General features: G+C 39.1%; 1 protein-coding gene across 2 annotated transcripts in view; it reads left to right on the plus strand.

The window, feature by feature from the left end:
* The window catches only part of smap2 (small ArfGAP2), a 36,208-nt gene that overhangs the window by 3,052 nt on the left and 7,325 nt on the right, over positions 1-25,831 (plus strand). For both annotated transcript variants that reach the window (XM_011480884.4, XM_078954910.1), the window contains exons 2-6: positions 21,057-21,190; positions 22,968-23,132; positions 23,268-23,327; positions 23,514-23,571; positions 24,359-24,501. In XM_011480884.4, coding sequence (XP_011479186.1) covers positions 21,057-21,190; positions 22,968-23,132; positions 23,268-23,327; positions 23,514-23,571; positions 24,359-24,501 — 560 coding nt within the window. The remainder of the gene's footprint in view (positions 1-21,056; positions 21,191-22,967; positions 23,133-23,267; positions 23,328-23,513; positions 23,572-24,358; positions 24,502-25,831) is intronic.

Consider the following 25,831-nt stretch of genomic DNA (forward strand, 5'->3'; position numbering starts at 1 on the left):
CTTAATGTTAATTTGTGTATTTTTATCTACATGTCCAGCTTTGACCTTTGTTCGTTTCAATTCCAAAAAAAAAAATGTGGGCACTAATACCTGTCTCACCACCATTTCAACGTGGGGTTGACTGTTTCCCTCTAAATAATCTAAAGCCAGTTCTATTACTTACGCAAGCCTTAGTTACATGCAACTGGACGGAGGTTGACCTGTACGGGTTTTGCGGATTTTTGGGTTGTCTGGGTTCGGTGGAGGATTGTAGGGAGGAACGATTGCTTTCTTAAAAGTGGAGTGTCTTTCAATTCCCTTGAGGCTCGTATGGCCACCTTAAGCAGTGTTATGATAAAAGAACGTACCATTGTCGTGTCGTGTCGAGGTAGATGCATTGTATTTGTAAGGATAATTTAAGTTGCATGCACTTATGACATACAATCCAGTTTTGGGTCACAGTGGAAGCAGTCAATGCAATAATGCAAAGATCTATAGATCCCTTTCTAGCTGGTCTCAGGAGAATACTAAGGCATTTGTAGGCTGGCAGAGAAATATAATTTCGCCAGTATGTTTAAGGGCTTCAAGGCTCCTCTTGTTGGTGAAGCAGCTCCATTCTGAGCTCCTTCGTGATGGCAAAGCTTCAAACCATTTTCTGAGAAACACCAGACGAGGAAGCTCATTTCATCACCTGATCTATGGGATTCTAACTAATTAGTTAGCAGTAAATGAGGATGGGTCCGAGTCGGCCTGAATAAACGTCGGAGCGAGCTTGTTGGAAGGCCACACCTCACTTGAAAATGGGCTCAGGAGAATCTGTCAATCAAACGTATCGCACGGGCATTGGGCCAACGGGCACCACATGCTTTTATTGAGGCATCTGATTGGTCAGATTGTAACTTGATAACTTCAACTGCAGAAAAAAAATATAATGAAAACAATCCGGATTATCAAGAAAATGTTTACTTGAGTTTAAAGAAGTTTTCTTGAGGGCACTCTCTTGGCTCTCAAGCATCTGGAGAAAAAAAATATGAGAAACAGATACTAAGCTAAACTGTGATCGTGCCGGTCCCGAAGAAAACACACGTCTCAGCGATGAACGACCTTAGACCCGTGGCTCTCACCCCTGCAGCAATGAAATGTCTGGAAAAGCTGGTTCTGTCCCACATCAACTCCCTGGTCGACGAATCAGTAGACCCCCACCAGTTCGCCTACCGCCCCAACAGATCAGCAGAAGATGCGTTGGCACTGGCACTTCACTCCACCCTGCAACATCTGGACACCAAGAACACGTACGCCCGGATTCTGTTCCTGGACTACAGCTCTGCCTTCAACACCATCAGGCCCCTGAAGCTGACTGATAAACTCGCAGAACTGGGAATACCAACACCCACCAGAAACTGGATCCTTGACTTTTCACTGACCGACCACAGGTGGTGAGGATGGGAAAGAAGGTTTCTGCTGAGCTGACAGTTAGCACCGGTACACCACAGGGGTGCTGCCTCAGTCCAAAGCTCTTCTCACTTTACACCCATGACTGCAGCTCCCCCGACTCCAACAACATCATCATTAAGTATGCAGACGACACAACCGTCCTCGGCCTCATCAGAGGAGGGGACGAGTCTGCATACAGAGACCTCGTGCACAAGATCACCATCTACGGAGAGGACAACGACCTTGTTCTCAACATAGAGAAAACAAAAGAGATAATCGTGGACTACAGAAGGAAAGCACCGCCACATCAACCGCTCATCATCAACGGGACTGTGGTGGAGCGGACCGTCTGCCACCGGTTCCTTGGTCTGCAGATCACAAACAGCCTCAGCTGGGAAAAAAACACTGTTGCCACAGTGAAGAAAGCCCAGCAGAGGCTGTACTTCATCAGGCTGCTGAAGAAGGCCGGTCTCAAGCGCCGGACCCTCACCCAAGCCTACAGGGGGCTTGTGGAAAGCATCCTCACAAGCGGACTAACAGCCTGGTTCGGTAACACCACCTTAAAAGAGAAGAAGATGCTGCAGAGGGTCATTAATACAGCTGGAAAAATTATAGGTTGCAACCTTCCATCCATGGACACCATCTACAAACAGCGCTGCAGGAGGAGAGTGACTAAGATCATCAGAGACAGACACCACCCTGCTCATGGACTGATCCAATGCGTGGACTCAGGCCACAACCTCAGGCGTCGCAGGCCTGAAAGCATCCACGCACACACCACATGCTTCCACAACAGCTTCTTCCCAACAGCAATCCGAATGCTGGCAAAGGACATCAGAGAGGGAAGACTGGACTAAATTACTAAGTGCAATAAACAATGATATGTGCAATAATTCTATGTGCAATAATGCTTCTGTACAGATTGGGTCTCTGCAATATTCATTATCATATTTTACTGATATTTATATTTTTATACACCATGTAAATTTGTTGTCTAATTTTGACTTTTAACTTTATTCTATTTATTTTTATTTTCTTTATTATTTCTTCTTCAAATTTTTCTTTTGGTGGCGCAGTGGTTAGCGCTCTTGCCTCACAGCAAGAAGGCCCCCGGTTCAAGTCCCGGCTGGGGGACATGAAAAACAATATCAATGGGGGACCTTTCTGTGTGGAGTTTGCATGTTCTCCCCGTGCATGCGTGGGTTTTCTCCGGGATCTCCGGCTTCCTCCCACCGTCCAAAAACATGCTACATAGGTTGATTGGCAACTCTAAATTGTCCATAGGTGTGAGTGTGAGAGTGAATGGATGTGTGATTGAGGATATTCCACCCTGCGACAGACTGGCGACCAGTCCAGGGTATCCCTTGCCTTCGCCCAAGTGGCCGGGATAGGCTCCGGCAACCCCGTGACCCCGAAAGGGAATAAACGGTTAAGAAGATGAATGAATGAATGAATTTTTCTTTTGTCCTTTTTTAACTTATCCTGACATGAGAGATGCCAAAGAAAAATTCCGATGTACCGCATGTGCAAACGGCAATAAAACTTGAATCTTGAATCTTGAATCTAAGCTCTCTCGGGAGCAAAGATGAACCATCCAGACTGTGAGCAGAGACAAGCACAAAGGCCAAAGTAATGCACTGTAATGTAACAGTATGTGTAGTGCAGATGTGCATGTACATTTATTGATTGATTTGGTCCATTTCAAGCATTCTGAGCAAAACAAAAGACAAAAATAAAACATGTAAATGTTTAAAATTCTTTTCATTAATCAACTAAAGTTATTATTACACTATTCTTGAAATGATTATTACTGCGGCTGGGTTGAAAAAAAACGATGAGTCGATCTGAATCAATCCAAGCTTAATTGATCAATAATCGATCCATAAAAGTAGAGATTGATCTTTTATGTCTTTCCTTTTCCAGTCACCTCTCGTAATATTTTGTAAGATTTGGCAATATCCAGCTTTAAAACAATCATAATGAACAACTGCAAAACTGCTAGACAGTTTACAAAATACAACCAGAAGGTTCATGGAACATTACTGATACATACATCCACTGCGTGGTTTAACAATAACAGCAGTAAAGCCAAAGTCTGCTAGCTTGGTGCTAACATATAATGGAATTTCCCATTGGACGGCTAATGCTAATACTGGGTGGACCTCAAACATATATTCCTGACTAAAAGAACAGTTTTGGATTTTCCAAATTCTTAAGGAAACTTTTTTAAAGTAACCATTTGTGGTCTACAGCACAGTTTTTTTGCTCAAATCTTCTGGAATAAAGTGTAATGTCATAGCGGGAGCTTCACCTAATGGCCAAACTGAAATGAAGATTTCTTAACAATCTGTACATTTTTGTTGGAGCTTCTCCATTTGAGAAATCATGTAACACTGTATGGTGTTAACAATCTCATTGGTATATTATATCACTAATACATTTTATAGTATGTGAACTGTATATACTGATATACTGATTATTATTGTATTCCTATAGAAATATGTCTAATTTTGTAAAGCATGTAAATTCAAAATAAAATAAAAATGAATCGATTCATCATTTTGGTGAATCGAATCAAATCAATTCTGGAAAATATTGTTGATATCCATTCCTAATTATTACCCATCACACGTCAAGTAACAAGTGTGTAATACTCAATGATTATAATCATACATCAGAAAACAGACAAGACTTCAGAGATTACTACTTCCTAGAAGGAAAACCTATCGTAAATTATTTAAAGAAAGAAATGTGGGACAAATAAAAGAACAAAACAAACTATTCTGCATTCATATGTTCTGATTTAACATGAACAAAAATGTTCTTTAGTTTCAATACTTTCTCACACTTCCATCCATCTGTGCACTAAACAGGGTTGTGGTCATCCATAATTTGATGTGTATGCAGTATAGACCAAATCTGCATTTAACAGTATAATACACTGCTGCTTTTACCTGATGGTATGTTTCAAAGTGGAACTGATGACAGCATCTAATGTGATGATGGAAGCCCAGACCAGATGTGACGGGCAGACCTTGTTCTTCATGTAAACAACCCATCAAGCCACGATTCATTTTCTGAATGAACTGTTACACCTCCACCGCTGCATGATTCATGAAGAAATGTTGTAATTAGGTTTTAGATCCAATTAGCTATAGTCACGCTTATTTTGTGGTTGCAGTCAAACCAGTTTGATTGGATATCAGCAGCATGTAATACAAGAATTCACTTATGATCTAAGAAGGTAACACAAAGCGATAGGAACGTCGGTAACAGAGACAGGCCCTCGTGATCTTTTATTGATTTATGAAATAACCCCCAGGTTAATTATTAGATAATGACAGGAGGACAAACAGTGGCAGAGTTTGAACAGTAATTATTTAGGATGGGCTCAAAGTCTGGTGATCTCAGGGTCTAACTTGTTTTTGTCATAACTATTGCTGGGATGCACAGTGCTAGGTTTGGGTTACCTTTTAATGAGATAAGAATAAAAATTAACTTACTGCATTTTCACAATAAGGTACGTTGGCCGAGAACCGCCATTGCAGCAAAAAAAAAAAAAAAACTGCAAACAAAAAGAAAAATGAAATGCAAATAAAAAAGGGGGAAATGCAAATAAAAAATAAACGCTGCAAATGATAACCGCCATCACAGCAAAAAAGAAAAAGAACTGGTGCAAAAAAAAGAAATGAAATGCAAACATAAAAAAAGCGATGCATCTACGAAAACGGCTGCAAATAAAAGGAAAGCCTTAATGGAAGTGACATGACCACGAAAGTGACACCACAACAGATCTGGGGTCAGTTTGCAGAATGTTCACCAGAAGTGGACGGGCTTTTGCTACACACACCGCTGGGAAAAGAAGGAAGAATACAGGAGTATGAATCGGAAACTGAACGAGAAAGTGAAGTAAGTGAAAATGTTGGTGTTGAATGTTACTATGTGTAATTTTGATGTTATTTGGTTTAGCGAGAGGTAGCCCTAGGTTTTATTCCGGTTATTGTTAGCTTCGGCTGATATGCAGACACACACAGTCCAGTGTACAGAAAGACCACTAATGAAGCTGTGTTCACGCAGAACGCGAATGATTCACGGGCAAATGTGCGTCTTCCGCCTCTCCTTTGCCACGTGGCAAAGTCTCTGCTGGCCGTCAGTCTAAAAAATGTGTTTCAGAGCTTGTAGCTACTAGCTTCATACACATGTGGGAGAAGCTTTAAGCTAATGTTTTTAGCCTGATGGCTACATGGTGGAACGACGCTGAAGTTGGCTTCCGATTCACAGCTTTTGGGCTTTGGGAGGGCACTAAAGGAACATTCCACTGCATTTTTTGCACTATAATCAGCTAAAACGGGGTCCTGTTCAAAAACCACAGGACCTGGACTGCTGAAACTTGGATTAGATTATGCATTTGATTCTAAAGAATACATTAAACACAGTTTCCGATCTGTGAAACCTTTACCTGATTTGTGAAAATCTGAAATAGTATAATAAAAGCGTAAAACGCAATAAAAATCATCCCATAATTATCATCCTAAATTTTAATAAAGGTGGTTTGTATTGTCAATTTTTTTCTATCTACTTTTAGAAGATGACAGTGCCGTGACCCTGGCGGAGGTGTTATTGTTGCTGCAGGTGTGCCACGTGTTCCTCATGCTGGAATGAGTCCTCTGCCACGCCTTCACTTCCTATCTTCCTCAACATCAAGATTACCAATGGCGAATACCTGTGCCAACATTTTGAAGATTCCTCTTTTGGACTCCTATAGTGCCTGTAAAGCCAAGATGGACTTTGGAATCAATCAAGAAATCAAGAATTCCCCTGGCTTTGGGTGCTTTTAGACCAATGATTTTTTTTTGGGTAAAAGTTAATGTTGCCACACCCGGTTAGATTTCAGGGCTACAATATTTGTTATACTTTCTGTAGTTGTACTGCAACATTTTTTTATATAATACTTTCTGTAATAAAAAATACTGGACTACAGACATTTTTGTAAAGTTTTTTTCAGGCACAGAAATCTTTGTTTGACACATGAAATGACAGGAGAGAGGAAAATGAGATATAGCTCATACCATACACAAAAAGGTTGTATTACTTTAGCTCTGAGTGCCCAAATCCAGGTCTTGAGAGTCTGCTTCCAGCTGGTTTTGGGATCCCCTGGTTTAGTTACAATGCCAAGACGTCCCTAAAGGTTTTACAGACCAGCCATGTTTTTTAGGGTGATGTAGTTCTCAATAGCTGATTTCCACTGCAAAGAAGCTCTTAGACCACTCTGTTGTTGTCGTTCTCCAAAGAGGGTTTCATGCTCATCCCCACCAGGAGTTGCTGGCACTGGCAAGATGCTGGTGATGTGGTTCAAGGTTTGGTCAGATGCCTGGAAACCGCAATTGCTCCCATCAAATCTACGAGAAAGTACAGAAAAACGTTCATACTGAGCAACACATCAAAAAAGTTTAGCCTTGTTAATTTTTGTAGTTTCATTGTCATTCTAATTAATTCTGTCCTCAAAGTAGCAACTGGAGTGTAGTTCAGTCTTCTGGTCAGGCCTGCATCTTTTTATCTTCATTCTAGATTGCTAAGACTGACTGATATGTTGTGTTTTGTTTTCAGTAAGTCGACTATTATTTCATAACTATGGCCCTCTGTGAAATATTTTTGGATAAGTCCATCAAGTGAAGTAGCTTCTTGATCTAAGGGTTTAAAAGGAGGACACTATTTTAGAGGCTGACTGATGAACTGCATATTATTTTTTACGATTTTTTACAGAGGTGAATAAGATTGTTTCCATTATCATATGGGTGTGACATGATAGTGATTTGAGTTCTTGGGGAATCTAACAATTCAATGTAAAATTGATGAATTGAAAATGTCTGTATATTTAAGTAAAATATTACATTCAAACAAGTATAATAGTTGGAAATAAATAATAATAAGGAAATAAATTACTTGAGTAAGATATGTTTTTACAGAGATGAGTCTGGGGCAGCTCCAGGATTTTTTTTTTTACTGCAAAAGCTTAGAGGTTTCTAAATGACTGTTAGGAGTAGCTAATTCATTTTCCTGTCAAATTACAATTCAAAGAAGGAAAGTAACAGGGATGCATATTCATACGAGTCATATGATTAACAGTAAAAAAAATGCACCTTCATCTTGAAAACTCTTTAGAAAACGTGACAAAGCGTCTGCCAGGCTGCTAGCAGCCCGGCAGCTGATGGAGCTGATGGAGCTCCGTCGCTCATGAACCCTGAATGAATGACGTGAATGGCAATGTTCTTGTAGAACTCTTCATAATAAATGACCATGATCTTTCAACACCACCTGCGTCTCCCACGCATTGTAATCGAGATATGATAAACACAGACACCGGTCCATTATGTAGCCATCAGGCTAAAAACATTAGCTTAAAGCTTCTCCCACATGTGTATGAAGCTAGTAGCTACAAGTTCTGAAACACATTTTTTAGACTGACGGCCAGCAGAGACTTTGCCACGTGGCAAAGGAGAGGCGGAAGACGCACATTTGCCCGTGAATCATTCACGTTCGGCGTGAACACAGCTTCATTAGGGGTCTTTCTGTACACTGGACTGGGTGTGTTTGCGTGTTAGCCGAAACTAACAATAACCGGAATAAAACCTAGGGCTACCTCTCGCTAAACCAAATAACACGTTCAGTTTCCGATTCATACTCCTGTATTCCTCCTTCTTTTCCCAGCGGTGTGTGTAGCAAAAGCCAATCCACTTCTGGTGAAGATTCTGCAAACTGACCCCCGATCTGTTGTGGCATATTTTCGTGGTGATGTCACTTCCGCTAAGGCATTCCTTTTATTTGCAGCCGTTTTCATAGATGCATCGCTTTTTTCTTTTTTTTTGCATCGCTTCTTTTTTCTTTTTTGCTGTGATGGCGGTTATTATTTGCAGCGTTTATTGTTTTATTTGCATTTCCTCTTTTTTATTTGCCTTTTATTTTCTTTTTGTTTGCAGTTGCTTTTTTTTGCTCCTCTTTTATTTTTTGCTGCAATGCCGGTGTGGGTACCGGATGTTCTCGGGTTGCCGGATGTTCTCGGGGTCCTTCAGGGTCCTTCGACCAATGATGACGTCACACTATTTGATTGGCTGTAAGTTGCCATGACCAATGAGTTAACGTCGCAAAGTTTTTTTAAAAACTTTATTGACAATTGCGGTATCATACATTAACAATGACATTAACGTTAACAACGAACAATAACGATGTAATCAATATTGCCTCGAAGATCAGTCACCATTGCCAAATATAACATATTGACATTGAAAATAAACAAAAGAGGGGAAAAAAAGAAACAATGAACATAACACACAAATAAATACAAACACAAGTAAAATAAAATAAAGGAACATAGAAAAAATCTGAGTAGTCTAATACTAGTTAAGTTAGGGGTACTCGTGAAGTTTGTATTTCTGAACAAAACTAAGCAATTTCAAGCCATTCTTCTTTTTCATATAATGAAGTGATTGAAAGCAAAAACAGAGCTCTTTATTAAATGTTATAAAAGTGATTTGGTCTTCAAAACTTGACCTCACCAAGATGGCGGTGCTCTCCTCCCATGAGGAACCACGTGATGTCTCGTCTAGTGATATAACTCATTTGAAGGACCCTGAAGGACCCCGAGAACATCCGGCAACCCGAGAACATCCGGTACCCACACCGGTTCTCGGCCACCGTAATAAGGGACACTTAAAAGCCTGAATTATTTTCAATAACAGCAGGAGTTATCAGGAGCTTCTTCTATATGGATTAATTCTGGTTGTGTTTACTGATGTTAAAGTGGTTTTGAGAGATACAGGGCGTTCTGTCAAAATGTCAGTGTTTGTTTATGAATTGCAAACAAGGTTGGGTGTTATTGTAAATATGCTAATGCAGCTAACTTGTAGCAGTGTGGGACTGTGTTTTTTTATGTAACTAATAAGGTTGGGAGTGAGCATCGTCAAAGTTAATGTTTGTTTTAGCGATATCAGTCTGTTTTTTTACCTCTTGCAAACAAGTTGGGAGTTACAGTTATTGGTAATGGGGCTAACATGGAGTGTGTTAGGAACAAGTTCTAGACTTACCGTGAACACAGCTAATAAAGTCTGACTGACTTATAGATTTATCTCTGGGTGTATTCAGACTGGAAAAACCATTTGGTCTGGACCCAGTCCGCTTAATTTGGTCCAAATTGAGTCCTGAACCTTGCGTTTGGTCTGTATTCAGTCTCCCCTCAAGGGGACTTTTCTGTTCCGGACTAAAGCTTGTAAACAAAACCATATGACCAAAGATCTCTTAACTCATTGGTCAGGAATTACAAGGGCGGGGCAAAGCTACTAGAGGAAGAAGTTATGGAAGTCCTACGCTTTGCATTCCTTGTTGTGATAATTCGCCTTTTCAAACTTTATAGTTTGCTGACCAATTTTAAACGCATGTATCATTGTCAGGCTCAACACTTTTTACTGGCTTTTTGGTGTGCTGCAGGGTGATTATTGGCCAGAATGCACCTAAGAAGGTACACTGATTAGTGTTTATGATATGTAGATTGTTGGGAAATTAATGAAAAGCCATGTGTATCATGTTAAAAGTTATTCTGATGAGTCTGAAATCACATTTCAATGTGTTGCTTCGTCTCATCGTTGTAGTTGCATGGCATTTAGAGAGAATTCTGTTAAGGAACTACAAGGTAGCTTTTAGGGTGACGTAACAGCAGCGCATGATACACAGCAGAACATGTAAGAATTGTTTTCAGTGGTGTTAAAATAAACATTCTAAGTAAGGAGTTAGACCCTTTTTTCAGTTTGATAACACGACAATGGTCCTTGACATTTGTCCGTGGCTCATTTGTTGCTTCATTCCTACTCTGTTTACTTTGGCTACGGTGGCCATTTTGGTTCAGTTTTTCAGCTCCGAGAACGATTGCATTCAGACAGGAATGTCAGAGGGAATCAAAGCTCAGTCCGATTGGAAACGAACCGAGACCACCTCCAAAGATGGGTCAGAGAGCAGTTCCAGGTCCGAGACCAGGGTCCACTTGGGTGTATTCATACTGGAAATTTGTTCCAGATTATCGAAGAAAAAGAACTCTGGTTCACTTTAAGCAAACCAAATGTGTCCAGTCTGAGTACAGCCTCTAAGACATTAGTTCAAAATAGACCATTTATTGACTGCTCCATTTTTCACCTGCTCATGATTCACAACGATTTGAATAGAGAAATACTCAAAAAGGCAATTTCGTTTTATATATGTCCTTCATCAGGTAAATGGCACAAAAACATGTGAAAAGCACCAAAAACATGATTTTCATCAGAGTGGGTCTAAGTAAGCTATGCAACAATTTGCTGAAATCCTACAGACAAATCTCAGTTATGACCTTTTTTATGGTCAGAATAAAATGAATGAATACTGTGGTCTTAGAAGGAGGCACGTGATTGACCTAAAGAGCAGTTCCTCACATGCATCCTCATCTTTCGTCCTTCCGTTTGCCTTTATCAAGGCCGGCGTTTAGCCATATGGCTCGCAATGACGTTTGGTCTAATCTGGTTTGTCTTCATCTGCTTTTATCACCTTCATTGAGGAGGAAGACGTGGTGGGATGTATGGGTGCAACGTGTTTTCTTCAACGAGTACAGTCATTGCAAATCACCTCTGTTCTAATCCAACAGCGGTAAAACTGTGTTTCCAAACTTCCTGTCTCTTTAAGACAGTACTTTTACAACTTCCTCAAAAAAGAACCGCATTTACTGCTGTGTGGTAAAAATAAACCTGGAGAGATAAGAGGATGAGGCAGGTGCATTGTCCGCTCTCAACGGGCAAGTTGGTGTTTGCACGTCTGCTCATTTGTGTGTAGGTTTTAGCAAGCATCAAAGCCCTTTTATTGGCTCAATTGTGCTCTTGTTTACGTACTTGGTTGCCATGGAGATTTCACCTGGCGGGGTCATGCTTTATCCTCTGCTGCAGCCTCCACCAGGAGCTCTCAACCGTTTCCTCTGCTCACGCCCCTTTAATCTTATCCAATCACAACACAGCAGGGATTTCTCTTAAAGAGAGAAGCTGATTGGCTGGCTGAAAAGGAGTTTAGGAGTTGGTCCCAGGAACAGTTGGCACAGTGGGAAAAGTGCAGCTAGCTCTCTAATACAGTTGTACAACTGTACAAAGAAACTTAAAGGGTCCTTAAATAAGCTGCCAATTATATTTTATCTAACAGTCTTGATCTTTAAATTCTGGATAACAACATTAAATTATAATAAATGATCATGTAATTCCATTTGTTGTTCTATTATGAGGATGCAGGAAAAGTTATTATATTTTAATTAATATTAAAAAAAACACATTTAACCTAAACTATTTTTACAAGAAAGCTTTTAAAAAGGTTAGCAATTTTAAGCATCTGACTTAAATTGTTTGAAGGATTTACGCATGGGACTATACTACTTTGAGGCACATCTAGCATTAGAAAACGGTTAGTGACATTTGAAAATTTCTTTCCAATATCCCCCCAAAAAAGAAAATATTTTAAAAAACAAAAAGACTGTCCCTGCGACAGATTGGTGACCTGTTCAGGGTGTCCCCTGCCTTCGCCCACAAGTGGCCGGGATAGGCTCCAGCAGCCCCGTGACCCTAAAAGGGACAAAAAGGAAGAAGATGAATGAATACAGAATTTTAAATTGAAATGTAAATTTACATTTTTATTTGATGTTTAAATAAATAATTGGGTTTGCATCTTATCAAAAATGTATGTGTCTGTCCTTTACAGGCACTGAAAAAAGTTATGATTTTTTTTCCAAAAAAGATAATGTAATTTTGAAATAGAAATGCACCTAAAAAAGCACATTTTCTCGAGTACCTCCTTTTTTTTTTTAAACGGGAACCCCTCAAAACTAAAATGTGGCATCTCAAGGGACTAATCGACTAATCTAATATACCGTCACCAAGTATATATGAGGAGTGAATGAATAATGGACACGCTATAAGCTCTTTGAGCATCTGGAAAAGCGCAGATAAATCTAATTAATCAATTAATCCTGCTATTGCCTGAAAATGTTTAAACTAATAAGTTAATGGGCAGATAAATAACTGTTTACTCTGAATGTATAGATGCTGGACAATTAAACCTATAATGGTGCAATATTGATATGATTTATGAAGATTAGAAATTTCCATTCCCATTTTCTTAAATTCTGAAAAAGATAATCCAAGGAATGCTCCAGTCAAAAACAAGAAACATGTTGGTAGTAGCAGAATCAGCTTGTCCATGCTACTAAACTGCAGACAAAGCAAAAGTTTGCTTTTTATTTAAGTCATGAGTCATTTTTAAGATACTTCAAACAGAGTCAGCATCTGTCTTTACACATTTTTTTAAGTTATCAAGGCCAAACTGAGGCCAAATAAATGCTGTTTGGGTTTGTCACCCACTGCCGACATTTGTGCTTTGTAAAAACAAACAGAAAAAGTCTTCAGCAGCTGAAGCACGAACTGGAAAGCATTACAAGAGAAACTCTTATGACTGGACTTATACTGTTCAATATAACAAAGTGATGTAAGGTTGTGATAGACATGCTCAAACATCAACCCTTTACAAAAAGGAGCTGGTATTCTTTTCTCCCATTACACTTCTCTAAATTTGATATATTTCCTTTTTTTGTTTATTGTAGTATTTCAACGATTTTACATTGTACATCTCAACCACTTGTTGGGCAAAAATATTGTTTAAAAAAAAGAAAGTAGTATTTTTTTGCTTCCCTTTTAATGTGTTTTTCCTTTTTAACCCTCACCTGCACAGTAAGAGATTTGTGGATGCCTATAACACAGATGGTGGGTGTATGGTAGTGAATTATCAATGGCCGTCCATCTGCCAGTGGGTCACTGAATAGCTTTGGGGTTTCCAGACATGTTTGTGCCTGTGGCAGGAGGATGAGACGGTGCAGTGCAGTGTATGCTTGGAGAGGGAGAAGGAACGGCTGATGACCGAGGCTCTGAGGATTACTTCGGTGCATGCAGAGAGACCGTTTATCCTTGTGGGATATAGGCTAATAAGCCACATGCAGCTGCTCTTGCAGACGTGTACATCACTGAGCAGGAGCAAGTGGGTTGTTCTGAATTGTCAACTATGTTTACGAGATACTTTTGGCTCTTGTAAAAAGGGATGTTTACATTTGTGAGGTACACTGCAAGACCAAAATCTTACAAAAGTATAAAGACCCTTGTTTCAAGAAAGACTGTCTTATCTTTTGTCTTGCAAAAAAATTTTTTATCAAGAAAGTAAAACAATTGTAGCTTGAGAAAACATGTCTTATGCTATTTTCACACTAAACGCAGGCTCTTGGATGCACTCAGTGTTCACACTTGACTGTCACTACCCAAAACTAGCGCATGTACAGTTCAAGAAGCTTGATGGGATATGTTGAAGGGGTGTAAATCTGGTGACTCTTGCTTCAGGCTTTTTCTTTCAAAGCTCTATCCTGATATATGAACGATTTGGTGTCATAGAAAATCAGCCAGGCACAAACCAATAATTGCTCCTTCATGATCAATTTTCAAACAGTTGGTACTTCTATGAAGGAAAAAGTTCGCCATCCATACATCACCACCAAATCAGAGTCCCTTAGTACCAGTAGTTAAAGTTCAACCTGGTTAAACCTGCAACGCGCGTTCAGTGTCTGCAGGCTCTGTATGTAGAGCCCAAAAACGGACCTAAAAACTTGAACGTGAGAATTTTGAACGCGAAACGTGCATTAACATGCATTTATATTTTTTATTGGAAGTGGCTGCTTGAACTGCCGCTGCCGAAGCCATGTGATCATATTAGCAATATTTTTTCTCAAATAAGACTAAATGGACCATTTTTCTAACCCTATCAGAAGACATGGTGATTATTTAAAGAAAATCTGCCAATGGGGTAAGAATTTTGACTCCTTTCTTAGGGAACTGGTTTTGTGGTCTGCCAGCTTTTCTTAATGATGGAAACATTTCATTATAACCCTTTAAATGTGACTGTTTTGTGCTTCATAAAGCTGCTAAAGTCCACCTGGTGATGAAACAAAAACACTTGTGTGTCTTTCTTTCTTCTCCACCTCTAAAGTGCTTCAGCCTCCACATTTAGCAAACACACACAAACTCATTTTGGTCAGTGTGACTCATCATTCTGCTCTTTAAACCCTTTATTTTGACCATTTGATAAGATCAAAAGGCAGTTTGTTCACCACTATCACTTAGCTGCAGAGAAAAGTAAGCTTAAATGCCCCTCAGCTTCTTTCGTTCTTTCTTTAGTCTCTCCTTCCTTTTTTTTTAGACATCCTTGTCTCCTACTCTCTTCCAGCTATTTCTGTTAAAAGTGCGTGGAGGTGTGCTTTGTTGCTGGGAGTTCTCACACTGCTGGTGCACTGATTGGATCCATAAAGGTGATGCGATCTGTCACAGTAAATATCTACTTAAGTCCTGATTTGGCTCATTTAGCCAGTTAGCCCTCATGTTAATGGTATTAACACCCACTGAGAGCCTTTTGAAGGTGGAGAACTGTGGTTTCACCATGAGTAAACACAAACCAATCCCTTTCACAAAGGGGGACTTGAGGATAAGTTGATGATTAAGAGTGGCTTTTTGAAAATGTTGTGCCAGTAAACTAATAATTGCTCTTTAATTTAATGTTTGAAATCAATTATTATAGGAGTGTGGAAATAATTATTTGATTTGAGAATATTTTGTCATGGCTGTGAGGTTAGCTTGTTTTTGCATTGTTGGCGTTCCTGTTGGTATGTTTTTTCCAACTGCAGGTCTTAAGCTACGTTCGCACCGCCCTCAACGACGCGCGTTCAAGCGACAACTTCCATTGAAAAGTTTATAAACATGCATGTAAATGCGAGTTTCAGGCTTCCGCGTTTAAAAATCGTGTTCACAGGCTCAATATACAAAACACGTGACCGTTGAACACACATCGACAGTTAAACCAGGTGGAACTTTGAGCAATCAGTAGCCGCGTTTACATGGGCAAAAGTAATCGGAATGAACGCCTGATAGGAAAGAAATGCGTCATGTAAACGCGCCATTCGGAATACTCTGCCCCGATCAGACTCGTTCGGATCAGAATTTCTTTCCGATCGAGATAGGTGGGTTATACCGATCGTTTATCCGATCGTGGTGCATGTAAACGGTCATTCCGATCGTGTGTCACTACTGCTCTGGGTTACGTCATGCATAGATGGTGTTTCGCTGAGAGAAAGCTTTGGAGCGCATACGGGACCGACCAGCTGCTCTGCGGACGCTCCGCTCTCGCCCCGCTGGCTCTCCCCTCTCTTACACCCCTCACGAGGGAGATGCGGGGCAGGAGCGCTTCGTGCCCCCCGACGCTCACTCGGTCCACTGGCACCCGAGTGAGCAGAGCAGCCGGATTAATAATTTTGTGTCTGAGGAGGGGAGAATGCTTTTTTACGTGTGCGGTTTGTTGTTTTGTTATGTGTGGGAGAATTCAGACTGCGAGCCGTCCCGCCGCTCTGGGTTAGCAGCTGCAGGACTCAGCAGGAACCGTGTTCGAACAGAGCTCGGGCCGCTAGCTCACAGAGTGGCTTTTGGGCGGTCTGTGTGAACTTTTCAGAGCAGAAATAAATGTTGCTCAGTCCTTAAAAACTGTTCAAACAATCACGTGGATTTGTGTTTCCAGTTGTGTCCCGACAAAATAAAGGCTGTTGTTATTCCCACACATTTACGTGGAGCCAAGATGCAGATTGCTGCGTTACTCGCACGGTCCTGGATTTTGTGTCCATCAAGGCTAATTATGTTAGCCCGTGTTAGCCTGCCCTAACCCTTCTTCCAGCTTAATTCTTCCACAAAAAAAGCACTGACCACACGGATTTAATATAACGATGAGCAAACAGGCGCTTCATAATATTCATAACATTAATAAAAGCACGTTTGGAAGATCGTCTCGTATTACGGAGCTTCTGCACATGCTGTCTGTCTGTGACAACGGTTTGTTTACAATGGGACCTATTTCCTCATCCGGGTGATTTTACACTACTGCGCATGCCCAAATTATTCATTCCGACCGAAAGTGTGAGCCATGGGAACGTTTGTTCTAATCGGAAAAAGGTTTTCTGTTCCCATGTGCACGGGTGAATTTTAACCCGACCATTGATCCGATCAAGATATTCTGCCCATGTAACCGCAGCTAGTGTCTAGGTCTAGGTCAGTCTAAGTTTTGGTGGTGACGAGTGGATGGTGTCCCCTTTTAATTCACAGAAGTACCAACCGTTTGAAAATGGATCACGAAGGAGAAATTAATAATTGCGGTTTGTCTCTGACCGTAATTCTGTGACACCTAGTCTTTGATATGTTGGAAGATTTGCACCGCTTTGACATTTCACACCAAGCCTCTTCAAGCTATAATTGGCGGACATGCAATAATGAACAGTAGAAAAAGAAGAAGACGCCCCTCCTTGTTTGTCCAGTTTGAAAACCCCATATGCTAAACGCGTGTCACATGCTTTGTGTGAACGTAGCAATACTTTTGACACTTTTAAAAAACTGATTGCAATTTTAAAAGTTGACTTTTTGTTCACCCTCTTGTGATTAAGTGGCAGTTTTAGAAGGATGTCTCAATTCTTGTTGTTCATTGCTTTGCCAATAGTTTAGCCGGTTAGGTTGATACCACACAAATTGTGCATTTTGTGCTACAAACACCAAAATCCAGCGACCATTTTTAAAGACCCCATACACTCAATTGTTAAAAACTTATTTGATTTCTATTTGCTCCAGTCCCAACTATATGGGCTGTTAATGCACAAAATGCAGTCTTGGAACTTGAGGAATACCTACATCTATCTATCTATCTATCTATCTCTGTCCGTCCGTCCGTCCGTCCATCCATCCATCCATATAATATTTTTTTATCTTGGATTTTCTCGTAGCAAACTTGTTTTTGTGAAACAGGGGTCCATCAGCTGCAATCATTCCTGATTTGGTGTTTGTACCTCATAATGCGCGACTGTTAATAACCAGTTCCACTATAAATCATTTGTTATGTTTTATTAACTACTTATCCTGACATCCTTTTTCTCTAGACTTTACAACTGAACAATATATTGACAAATTACTTTTTTGTTTGTAATAAATTGAAATGTTTTGGAAACAGAAAAACTTGACAATTGAAGCCAGCAAAGTGCCCTGTCTACAACTAAATAGCTTGTACTGCGACTTTTTAATATGCAAGTGAGCAAAGCAGTATATGCCATGATTCTGCTAAGGGGGACTTGAGGGTGGTTGGTGTTAGTGAGGAGCATGCAGAAGATGGAGCTAGATGGAGGCGGATGATTTGCTGTGGCGACCCCTAAAGGGAGCAGCCGAAGGACAAAGATGATGTGAGACAACACGTGTGAATGGGTATTCTGAGGAACTGGTTCGTCTATAATGGAGTGTCTGGGTCATTGTAGGAGTTTTGACATCTTTGTGTATCGTCTTCATGCTTCAGCCATTTTTGAGGAGCTGGTTTGACCTTTTTCAGACATCAATCCATTCAAGCATCTGGGGGCTTTGCCCCAAAGAACAAATCCAATCAATAGAAACCTTATCTGACAATCTGAAGAACTGGAAGAATCTGCTGCTGGCACCTTAGTGCCACAGCACACCTTTAAGGACCCACTACGATCATCTTTTAAGCTCTTTTCAAACCACTTCCTGTGGTCTTTTAATAATGATTATGCTGTTTTTAGCTGAAAAAAAAACCTATGCTGTTTTCTTGGACAACGTTTCTGTAGAGCAAGAGGAATTTACGAGAAATTTGACAGAGGAGAAATGTGCAGGGAGCTTGTGGCCCACCCATCGTATTTTCAAGACCACAAATAAGCTCCTTTTCAAACGGCTTTTGTTCGTTTGCTACCGATTTACAACAATTTGAAAAAATAAATACTCAGAAATGCAATTTTATACTTTATTTTCTTTATATCTGTGCTTTCATCATTAAAATGACACAATAACATGTTAAAAACACCAAAATCACAGTTTTCATCAAAGTGGATCTTTCAACAGTGTTGAAAGTGTTTTTCAAACGGTGTTGCAGTGAGATATGGTCAGGTTTGCCGTGAAAGATGGTCAGGTGTGCCGTGAGAAATTACCCATTTTCACTGATCAACTCTGTTTTCGGAAAAGTCCCGCCCCTTCAACTGTATCTGCCAATCATTCTTGGAGGCTCAATCACACATCATCAGTCTGACCAATCAGAAGTGGTTAAAGTCTTCACTTCCTTGTTCTGATTCTGCTCATAAAGTCTCTCAGTTCCAACAAAAATAACAGCCAAAGCTCGTCTTTAGCGGTATAGCTTTCCATAGAATCCAGTGTCAGACCGTGGAACAAGTGAACAAAATAATGAAGTTCAAAAACGCTAGTCTGTCTGCCATCTGCGGCAGTATTCGCACTACATCTCCCATGATGCATTGGGTTAAAGTGACAGCGTTTCAGCGTACAATGAGTCTTCCCTGTTAAACGTCTTGAAACCACAACCAACACACATCAGTTTTGAAATCTTCTGATGAAATCAGAGGTCAACAGTTTAGTTCTCCTTCAAGGTTTGTGTTTATTAACAGCCAAAGATCCCAGAGTTTGGTCCAAGTCATCTTTTAACTGAAACATTTTTCTTCTAACGTCTGGATTAAAGGACAAATTCACTCTCAGACTTCAGTCACTTTTGAAAAATGAAAAGTTAAACTTAAGTAGAAGTAATAACAACATTTAAGAAACAGGATTAAGGTAAAGTGGCCAACAGAAACAATTAAACTAAATTTATACAACAAAATCATCTAAAAAGAAATAAAACATTTTTGTTAAAGTTTTCAAAGACTTCATCTTTGATTAAGACAAAAGAAAAACTAATAAAACTTCAACATGTTCACTTTTTGTGTAGCTACAGAAAACATAAATATAATGTTAGTTTGTTTTGTGTGTTATTTATCAAACATATTGTGATCATATTGTTCAAAAATTATAGTTGCCTTTGCACCAACATTGAAAAAAAAATTTGAAAAATAAATCACTATTTAGAAAGAATATATTTGTTTTTTGTGAGGTTACATAATATTGCATGCTAATAAACTGGAGGAAAAAACAACTACCAGGGTAAAATGTAAAATCATTGAGTTGAAATTATTACTGAAAACTAACTTAAATTTATTACAACTTTTAGAAAAAAACAACTGCAACTTCCAGCTCTATCTGCCACAATTACCACAAAAATGCAAGTGAGATTGCAGAGGGACTGGACATGAATACAGACTATGAGTTTCTCCTTTTTCATTTTTGGATGCTGGTGTGCCGCGGGATTTATGTCAAGGATAAAGTGTGCCTTGGCTCAAAAAAGGTTTAAGCGACTATTGAGTCCATTGCTTAACTGGTCATGGCTGGTTTGCCATCAATAAGCGCACTAACACAAATGAAGCCAGTAGTTATTGTGTTGTGTTAGTTTACTGTCCAATGCTCTGCTCCTAAATGACATCATTTTATTTTCCTCAAATATCCTTTTTTTTACGCATAATAAACAATATTGTTTTTCAGTCTCACTTTGTTTCTCTATGTGTTAACATCAGTTGAACTGGCTTAGCAGAGCGGCTCTAAGGTTGACATTCATTATTTCTGTCTTCCTTAATTGAATTTATTCTGCTGTTGTTTTTTTTTAAATCCAAACTAATAGGGGAAAAGTTTTTCTCAAGAAAGATCTCAATAAAACTAAAACAAAGAGCTATTTTTCTGTTTCACATCTAGCTCCAGATCAGTAACTTCATCTAAGACCTTACGAGGTTTGCATGTTTCCCTAACTGAAACTTAACTTCCCTTTCATTTACATACAATGGCCTTTTTCTTAAATGCCACAGTGATTTCAGCCAGAGCAGAGATGAAAAAGAAAATGAAACAGAGGCTGTTCCTCCACCTAGTGGTGGAAAAAGTCACACTGCATCATTCTGAAGCAAAACTACTAAGCAATGAGAGCTGGAGGTGGGTGGATCAGGGGGGTGTGCAAACAGAAATCAAGGAAAAAGTGGGGTCAGGAGAAAGACATGTAGGGAGAGAAATGCGAGTATTCTCTTTGAAGCTGACCGTGTTCCCAAAAGAGGACGATTGCATAATTTAAGGAAGGGGAAAAAAAGCCTGTCAGTGCTGTTTTTAGCACTCCAGCCCTCAGAGTTGCCTGTTCAAGCATGTCACCTCTGCATACACAGGAGATGCTATAACACACACAGCAGTCCCTGTATATAAATGGAAAACTGACACAAACATCAGATGGGTCAGTTATGATGTATAGACAGAAATGTTCTATTTAGCCAACACAGCACTCGCCACAAATGACCCCCAAGACCACATGAGTAATCATCCGTTCTAGTATCCCGGTTCAGTGTGCATGAGGCCGATTATGATCCTATTAAGTGCCAGAACACTGAGTTACTTAGTTGAGATTAGATTAGCTCCCAGTTGATTTCAGACTCATAATTGAGGTTTCAGGCTTGTCTCTATTATTGCACTAAAACTGTTGCTTTCCTCACCCACTTCTTTTTCACCTTTATCTTAGACCGGGCATGTCCAAAGTCCTGCATTTCTTGCGTTCTTGCCCCCACTGTGTTCATTCTTCCCGCCTAAGTGCCCCTCTTTGTCTTTTTTTGTGTCTTCTAGGTCCAAGATGGGCCTCGTGGAATTTAGGCATCTTCATCTGTATCCGCTGCGCTGGTATTCATAGAAACCTCGGGGTCCACATCTCCAGGGTCAAATCGGTCAATTTGGATCAGTGGACGCAGGAGCAGGTTCAGGTCAGAGGTCAAAACACCTTCACACAACAACAAAAAAGAACACATTTGTAGATAAACATAACATAACACAAATAAAGAACATTAAAACATGAAAAACAAAAACCAAGACTAAACAAATGATTTGTCATTTTAAAAACAAAGGTAGAAGCACTCAGGACTGATGAACTAAAGTAAAACAGCTGTGAACAATAATCAGTCTAAACCAGGTGTGTTCAAACTGAAAACTAAACTCCAAAATAAAAAGACACCTTGATCAAATCTAATAAAATAAGAAAACTGTACAACAAAAAACACTAATCCTAATATTAACAGTGAAGCAGCTCCAAAGTATTTAAATTGGACTACAGCTTTAATGATTAGCTTTTCCTTTGGGTCATATAATTAAAATTTATATTATTAATTTACTTAATTAACTTATTTTCAAAGGTTGGCCATGTAATTTATTTTTCAAGAACAGAAAATCTTGGAAATAGCTTGTTGTTGTACTACCATCAATACAACCTTTGTGCGTTTTCATTTTGATCTTGTTTACTATTTGAAATAAATGAAATTAAGTAAATTTTAAATGGAACTTCAATTACTTATTGTTTTTAAACAGGATTTTTATTACGTTTGTAACCTGCTGTGGCACGTAGACATCTGAGCTTCTCTTAAGGATGCTGTTTTGGTTGAGAAATGAGGGAGTGAAGAGCAAAAAAGAGAATATCTGCATCCCACATCACAGAAATGCAATATGTTCTTGCCCAAGAAACTTCAGTCAAAATCATGCATGGCTGAAAACTCGCTCAAGTTGTGTTACTTCCATTAGCTAAGCTGCTTATGAAGCATCAAGAAAATGATGTATGTAACAGTATGTAAGCATGTTAAATAAAAATATATTTAAATATAAAAGTTTGAAACACCTTTTTGTACATCATTTTATGAAGTTACTTTAATTGTTTAGTTTTTGTGTCCAATCTCATGGCTAATGATTTAGCTAAATATGTCAGAATTCCAACCCTAACCCCTACATAGTGCACTATATATTGCGTTCCCCATTTTATACCGATGTCTGAATCTACAATTCCCAAATCGAGTGCCCTAGAAATTTCACAGAAGTCTCTACGTAAAGCCAGTGTGCATTGATGATCACTAGATCGGCGTACATAGACCATAATGCATTGCATCTGAAGAGTTTTTGTCAAAAAATTGTATTTAAATGTATTTTTTTTATAAATCATCAGCGTTTTTATCTTCAGAAGACAGTGGACTCATAAATAATAGTCATAAAACGCTCATATCAACTAGATTTTAACTTCATGAAATTGATGACGTCATATCCGCTGTTTAAAAAAAGAAATTAGTGAGCGTGGTGTCCGAATTGCTTTTAAACTTCCGGGCATCATATAGTGCCCCACTATATAGTTTTTTAGAACACAGAACACCTGATTGCTAGCTAGCTGATATTTGCCAATGCTCCAGAAGCTAAGCCATTTTGTCCATTTTGGCTTTCACAACACCAAAAAGTTACTCCAACATTTTTTATCCAGTGGGTTTTTATTATTCCTACAGCCTTTGGCAGTTCTTGATGCAGTGCTTTGATGAGCTCAGGTCATTTTGACGCAAAAACCTTAATCCACAAAAAATGTCAACCTAACATTTTGAACATTTTGAACAAATTCACCAACATTAACCAGCATTTTATGTGTTTAGAAATATGGAAATAAATCATATTTTTTGATCACATGCTAATGTTTTTGTGGTCTGGACTTGTTTTGTGTCTTGCTATTCTCCTCAGTGTGTTCAAGAAATGGGAAATGCAAAAGCCAAACGTCTCTATGAGGCGTTTTTACCTGAGTGCTTCCAGCGCCCAGAGACAGACCAGGCTGCAGAGATTTTCATCAGGGACAAATATGACAAGAAGAAGTACATGGACAAAGTCATTGATATTCAGATGCTTAGAGTAAGTTCACTGAAGTCTGTGTTTTAAGTTGGATTTTTGTGAAGAAAAAAAAGAAAAACACCTTCGGTCAATAATGTCCCTCATAAAAGCTTATATGATGTGGCTCGATCGAATAAATCTGTTTTCTCTCTACAGAAAGAAAAGAGCTGTGACAACATCCCCAAGGAGCCCGTTGTATTTGAGAAGATGAAACTGGTGGGTACATCAGTGAATATTGAGTTTTATCTGAGTAACATTTTGTTCCTTTTTATTCTGTTACAAAACTGTTCCAAACAATTGGGTTTTTCCTTCATCTCAAATGAAAAAGGCATTCCACTACAAATCCGAGTGGCTAAAAAAATCTGTGCAAAACTCTTCTTGAACCTATACTGATTTTCTCAGAAAAAAGACAGCAGCCCGAAGACAAACTCACAGTCTGTCACAGACCTGCTTGGACTTGGTAATGTACCTTTTTTAAATTCAACCAACTGAATGCAATAGGACTCTTCTGCCATGTAACTCTGTGATTCAGCATGTGGATGGATTCATAGATATTAGCATTGACTGTAAAAGAGGACTGGACCGAGTGACCCCTCCCCTCTGGCATTCCAAACAGAAAGTATCCGCAGGCTCCAAGAAGGCATACTCCCGTAGACTTTTATTGAGAAATAAACAGCTATTACTCAGGCATTCTATGTGTCAGACGTTTTTAATTGTCCTATATCTTTTCTGGGATATTTTTTCTTCAGCGTAAGTTATGAATGGACCAATGATATAACTTAATAACAGTACGTGGTTTCACGTTCTGACGTTTGATTGACAGATTTCATGTTGCACCATATTGACTCAGACTGACTCGGATCAATCACTGTTTACTCACAATTTCTGGTTTCAACATGACGACGTCTGTATTGTGAAAAAAACTTAATTTGGTTGGAGTCAAAAGTCATTTCTATGGATGAAATTACACTCACTCAGTCCAGTTCTCATATACGGTCAATAGGTATAAGTTCTGTAACTATGGTGCATATATTGATCTATGAAATACCAAGGTAGGAAACTGCTTAAAGAGTCGAATGAACAAAACAGCAGAAATGTTTGTTTAATACAAAACTTTTTTATACTCTGAAATATGAACTGGTAACACTAACTTTAGAATGTGGAGTTTAATTTTGAATGAAAAAGTGCCAGATTGATACCTGGAACAATTACATCCATTTACCGGTTTTCCATCTACCCTCCATTAGAAGCCCCTGCTCCAAGCCCTGCGGTGTCTAATGGTGGAGGATGTAGTTCAGACAGTAATGAGAGCCCAGCTCTGGCACACCCTCCTCTCGATCTCTTCAGCTCCCTCCCAGCCCCCTTTGCTGCTTCCTCTTCAAAATCCATGGTAGTAATTAACACACACTCACCATTTTGAAGGCTGTTTGTTGTGTGTACAAATCAATAATGGACAATTGAAGTCTGAAACAATAAAACGTGGATAAGACAATTCAGTAAAGTGTTTCCTTTACTCTCAAATGACCTCTGTGTAACAATGAAACTAAAGGGGGTCAAAAATTCATCTTCAGAATATCTTTGCTGCTGGAAAATGTTCCTTTATTTGGCAGTTTTTGCAAAAAACAAACAATTCAGAAGTCAACATAATCCCTTAAATCCTACCGTTTTTAATTAGGTGTCACTTTTTGGGGTTTGTGCAATCAATCAGTGAAATGAATAGGTCTGACTGAAAACCTGGCCATCGGAAGTACATCCATAATCTGACTCACCAGAGAGTTTGCTGTCACTAAAAGCTGCTCTGCTGGTAAAATAAAAATGCAGATCTTTCAGAGTCAGCCCCACTTCATGATATAAAAGAACTGCAGTCTGATTCACTACTGCTGCATCCTGCTTTTAGCTTTAATCCCAAGAGATTGTTCTTGTTTTTTTTTTTTTATATCTCAGTGTGGACTCTTGAAGTTTGAAATGTTTGAGGTTCAAAAATAACATTTTTTTGGTCTACATGACCAACATTTGCTAAAACAGCTTTGTTTTTCAAACATTTCCAAACCAAATCCCACATTTGCACACAGTGCCATGCAAAAGTATGAACCCCCTTGGATGTTTGTCCCTTTTGTTGCTTTCATAAATTACTCATGGTAAATAAAATGTGTCTTTCCTCAAACAAAAATTTACTAGAAAACACCCTTCCATGTCAATGTCAAAACAATTCTACAAAGTAATGCCAATGAAACAAAAATATGAAATGAAATATACTTGTTCGCATAATTACTCCCCCCCCTTTTAAATTAAATGGTCTAATTCAGGGGTCGGCAACCTGAACTTCTCAAAGAGCCATTTGGATCAGTTTCCCACAGAAATGAAAGCACAGGGAGCCACAACAGTAGGGGTGTAAGAAAAAATCTTTTCGCCGAAATATCGCGATAGTTCATTAGGCAATACTTGTATTGATTCAAAATGTCAGGATATTTAATCAATTATGTAATTATTTATTTGAATTATTTATGAAAATTATGTTTCCTTTGGTCTTTTGTCCATTTTACACAACCTTGAATAGACTTTTCCGTCCGTCAAACACCCAGATATGTTTGATGAGTGAGATGATAGAAACAAATTCACTTTGATGCAGACTCCTTTATATTTTTTAAACCAATAAAGTATATTAATTTCATGGATGAGAACTATTCAATAGAAGTCCATCCAATTAGTGCCAATAGTCT

The sequence above is a fragment of the Oryzias latipes genome, chromosome 11, assembly GCF_053564925.1.
Source record: "Oryzias latipes strain Hd-rR chromosome 11, Olatipes_Hd-rR_3.1".
In the NCBI taxonomy this organism is placed as follows: domain Eukaryota; kingdom Metazoa; phylum Chordata; class Actinopteri; order Beloniformes; family Adrianichthyidae; genus Oryzias; species Oryzias latipes.